Below are 4432 nucleotides of genomic sequence, written 5' to 3' on the forward strand. Positions count from 1 at the left end.
ATGCACCTATCACTCCAGTGGTTCACTCAGTACCCTTAGATCCATCCAACACTCTTGCTGAAAATATGGCCACATTAATGACATAGATGAGTATACTCACCAAAAAGGTGGAAGAGTCAGGTTAGAAGCAGTAGGTACACATTGTATATACTACCATATGGGAGCTTATGCACATCTTGCATTAGTCAGCCAATTGGTAACCAGTGGAATGCGGAAAGTGATCATCATCACTACCCTGAGGACATGAATTATGTGTCTAATTATGGAGGCCAGAGACAGGGTGGTCAAAATTGGGGCCAACAAAATCAGCCGTACAGGCCAGTCCAGCCATAACTCAACAATGGAAACATGGGAGGTATGAGACCTCACAATAATATGGCGCCTTACCAAAGGCCACAAGGATATATTAATCAAAATCAACAGTAGGGTTATCATCCTCCTCAGCAGCAGCATGGTGGAAGGCAGGAAGATGGGTTTGCTAGACTCGAGGCAATGATGCAGCAGGTTATTGGGTCAAATGCAAAAATGAGTGAAAGAGTAGATGCACATGAGTCAGCTATTAAGAATATTGAAGTGCAGATGGGCCAGATTTCGATGTCCTTGAATAATCGTCCTCTTGGGATATTTCATGCAGACATGTAGGTAAATCCAAAAGATCAAGGCCCAAAGCAACTGATGGTAGTGAGTCTACGTAATGGAAGAGACTTAGACTTGGAGCAAGACAGGGATCGAGAAAGCAGACAAGCTGAGACACTTGTACCGGTGCCCATTGAGCTAGATGAGTCAACGAAATTGATAGAGGTGACAGTACAGCCTGCCCAGGAAGAATATAGCACACAGATTGAGGCTGAGAAAGAAGCTGAGACAACCTAGGAACCGGTAGTTGGGGTAGTAGTTGACAAAGAAAATACCCAAATTATTAGGAAGAAGAGACCCCCCACACCATTCCCACAGAGGCTGGCCAAGTACCAAAAAGATGAACAATACAAGGAATTCTTGGAGATGCTGAAACAAATCCAGGTAAATATCCCATTGATTGATGTGTTGAAAGAGATGCATGGTTATGCAAAAATGATGAAGGAATTGATGTCCCGAAAATTCGATTTCCAAGACTTGGCCACAGTGACTCTTACTCAGGCCTGCAATGCGGTGGTGACTAGACCAATTGCTGAGAAGCTGTCTGACCTAGGGAGTTTCACAATTCCATGCACTATTGGTAACTTTGCTTTCACTAAAGCACTTTGTGATTTGGGGGCTAGCATAAATCTTATGCCCCTGGCGATCTATAAGAGGTTGGGGATTGGAAGAGCCAAACTCACTTCTATGTTGTTGCAGCTGGCTGACAGGACCGTGAAAAGACCCTCTGGTATCTTGGATGAAGATTCAGGTAGGGAAATTTGTGTTCCCTGCAGATTTTGTGATTTTAGATTTCAAGGTGGATGAAGAAATTCCCATAATTTTGGGAAGGCTGTTCTTGGCCACTGGGAGAGCTCTCATTGATTGTGAGACTGGGAAGCTCAAGGTGAGGTTGAACGATGAGGAGATAATATTCAATGTGCAGAAATCTATGAGGCGACCAAGTGAATTCACCAATTGTTCTCTTATTGATGTCGTGGATCATAGAAGCTGATGATGAGACGTTAACTATTGAGGTCCCTCTTACTGCATGTCTGGTAAATTTAGATGAGGTGAATGGGGAAGAACTGGCAGAATGGGTGTTGGCTTTAGAGGTTAGAGGGTTTTGGGATAGAACTCTTGAATTCGAGCCCCTGCATTTTGAAAACAGAGAAACTCCTCCAGCCAAGCCATCCATAGAAGAACCACTAAAGCTGGAATTGAAGCCACTGCCCGCCCATCTCAGGTATGAGTTCCTAGGACCTAACTCTACATTACTTGTTATTATCTCATCTAGTTTGTTAGATGTGCAGGCACAACAACTTTTACAAGTACTCAAGGAGTGTAAGACTGCCATTGGGTGGACCATGGTAGACATTAAGTGGATCATCCCAGCATATTGTATGCATAAAATTTTGCTGGAAGAGGGACACAAACCTTCCAGGGAGCACCAAAGAAGGCTGAACCCCAACATGAAGGAAATGGTGAAGAAAGAAGTGATTAAGTGGTTAGATGCAGGAATCATTTTCCCAATCTCTGACAGCAACTGGGTTAGCCCGATGCAATGTGTTCCTAAGAATGGTGGCATGACGGTGGTCAAAAATTATAACAATGAGCTGATCTCTACAAGAACCGTCATAGGCTGGAGAATTTGCATGGACTACAGAAAATTAAATTTGGCCACCCGGAAAGACCACTTCCCACTTCCCTTCATTGATCAGATGCTAGACAGATTGGCAGGGAAGTTTCACTTCTGTTTACTGGATGGTTACTCAGGGTACAATCAAATCTCCATTGCACCAGAGGATAGAGAAAAGACCTCCTTCACTTGCCCATATGGCATTTATGCTTTTCGGAGGATGCCCTTTGGCCTATGCAATGAACCTACCACATTCCAAAGGTGCATGATGGCCATATTCACAGACATGGTCAAGGACATAATGGAGGTGTTCATAGATGACTTCTCAGTGGTGGGAAACTCATTCGATGAGTGCCTTATAACTCTGACTCGTGTGCTGAAAAGATGTATTGAGACTAACCTGGTACTTAATTGGGAGAAGTGCCATTTCATGGTACAAGAGGGCATAGTCTTGGGACACTGGGTATCAAGCAAGGGAATCGAGGTGGACCATGCTAAAGTTGACGTGATAGCAAAGCTGCCACCTCAAAGGCAATCAGGAGCTTCCTTGGGCATGCCGGTTTCTACCGGAGATTCATAAGAGACTTCTCAAAAATTGTCAACCCTCTCTGTAAGTTGTTAGAAAAAGATCACCCCTTCTTGTTTTCTGATGATTGCAGGGCAGCATTCGAGGAGTTGAAAAAGAGGCTAGTCACAACACCCATCATTGTCGCCCTTGACTGGGATCAACCATTCGAACTCATGTGTGATGCCAGTGACTATGCAGTGGGGGCAGTGCTGGGACAGTGGAAAGACAAGCTAATGCACCCAATCTACTATGCCAGTAGAATGCTGAGTGGAGCCCAGCTGAACTACACTATGACTGAAAAGGAGATGCTGACTGTGGTGTTTGCATTTGACAAGTTCAGATCATACCTGATTGGCTCTAAGGTAATTGTATATACTGATCATGCAGCTCTTAGGTACTTGATTGAGAAGAAGGAGTCTAAACCGTGTCTGATTTGTTGGGTGTTATTATTGCAAGAGTTCAACCTCGAAATTCGTGACTGTAAGGGCATAGAAAACCAAGTCGCTGATCATCTATCACGACTTGAGGGAGCTGGAAACTCAGTTGAGGTTGAGGATATTCTGGAAACCTTTCTAGATGAGCAGTTGCTCGCTACAAGCCTTGAGGAAGTGCCATGGTATGCAAACTTTGCAAATTACCTGGCAAGCGATATAGTTCTATGACCTTTCCTTTGTACAAAAGAAAATATTTTATCGTGACTGCCGCATGTATTATTGGGATAAACCTTATCTGTTTCGAATGTGTGTTGACAATATAATCCGGGGGTGTGTCCCCGAGATAGAACAATCTTCTGCTTTGCAGGCATGTCACACATCGACGTTTGGAGGGCATTTTGGAGGAGTCAGGACGACCGCAAAAGTGCTGGAGGCCGGGTTCTTCTGGACAACAGTGTTTAAGGATGCACATCAATGGGTGAAGGGCTGTAATGAATGCCAGCGAACCGAGAACATTTCTCGTCGCCATGAGATGCCCATGAACCCAATTCAAGAGGTTGAAGTGTTCGATGTCTGGGGGATTGACTTCATGGGCCCCTTCGTCAGCTCCTTTGGCAATAAGTACATACTTGTTGTTGTATATTACGTGTCCAAATGGGTAGAAGCTGCAACATTTCCCACCAATGATACAAGAGTGGTGGTGGGATTTTTGAAGAAGAATATATTCATCCGTTTTGGGGCCCTGAGAGCTATTATCAGTGAGAGAGGCACTCACTTCTGCAATCGAGCCTTCGAGAAGTTGCTAGCAAAGTATGATGTGTTCCACAAGGGGGCAATACCATATAATCCTCAGACCAATGGACAAGTTGAAGTATCAAACAGAGAGATAAAGAGTGTCCTAACCAAGACTATGAATGCCACAAGAATTGATTGGGCGAAAAAGCTAGATGATGCACTCTAGGCCTACAGGACTGCATTTAAAACACCAATTGGCATGTCACCATATAAGTTGGTGTTCGAGAAGGCTTGCCACTTGCAAGTGGAACTTGAACATAGAACTTGGTGGGTAATGAAACAACTGAATCTAGACATTGAAGTTGCGAGCACAACTAGAATCACAGAACTGCATGAGCTGGACGAGTTCCAATATCTTGCTTTCGAGAGCACGAGGATGTA

General features: G+C 44.2%; 1 protein-coding gene across 1 annotated transcript; it reads left to right on the top strand.

Annotated features, from left to right (window-relative positions):
• Positions 1-1002: 1002 nt before the first annotated feature.
• Positions 1003-1443, top strand: LOC138878420 (uncharacterized). The gene has a single exon (XM_070158097.1). The coding sequence runs from the start codon at positions 1003-1005 to the stop codon at positions 1441-1443; it is 441 nt and encodes a 146-aa protein (XP_070014198.1).
• Positions 1444-4432: the final 2989 nt, after the last annotated feature.

The sequence above is a fragment of the Nicotiana sylvestris genome, chromosome 9 (genome assembly GCF_000393655.2).
Source record: "Nicotiana sylvestris chromosome 9, ASM39365v2, whole genome shotgun sequence".
NCBI classification, from domain to species: domain Eukaryota; kingdom Viridiplantae; phylum Streptophyta; class Magnoliopsida; order Solanales; family Solanaceae; genus Nicotiana; species Nicotiana sylvestris.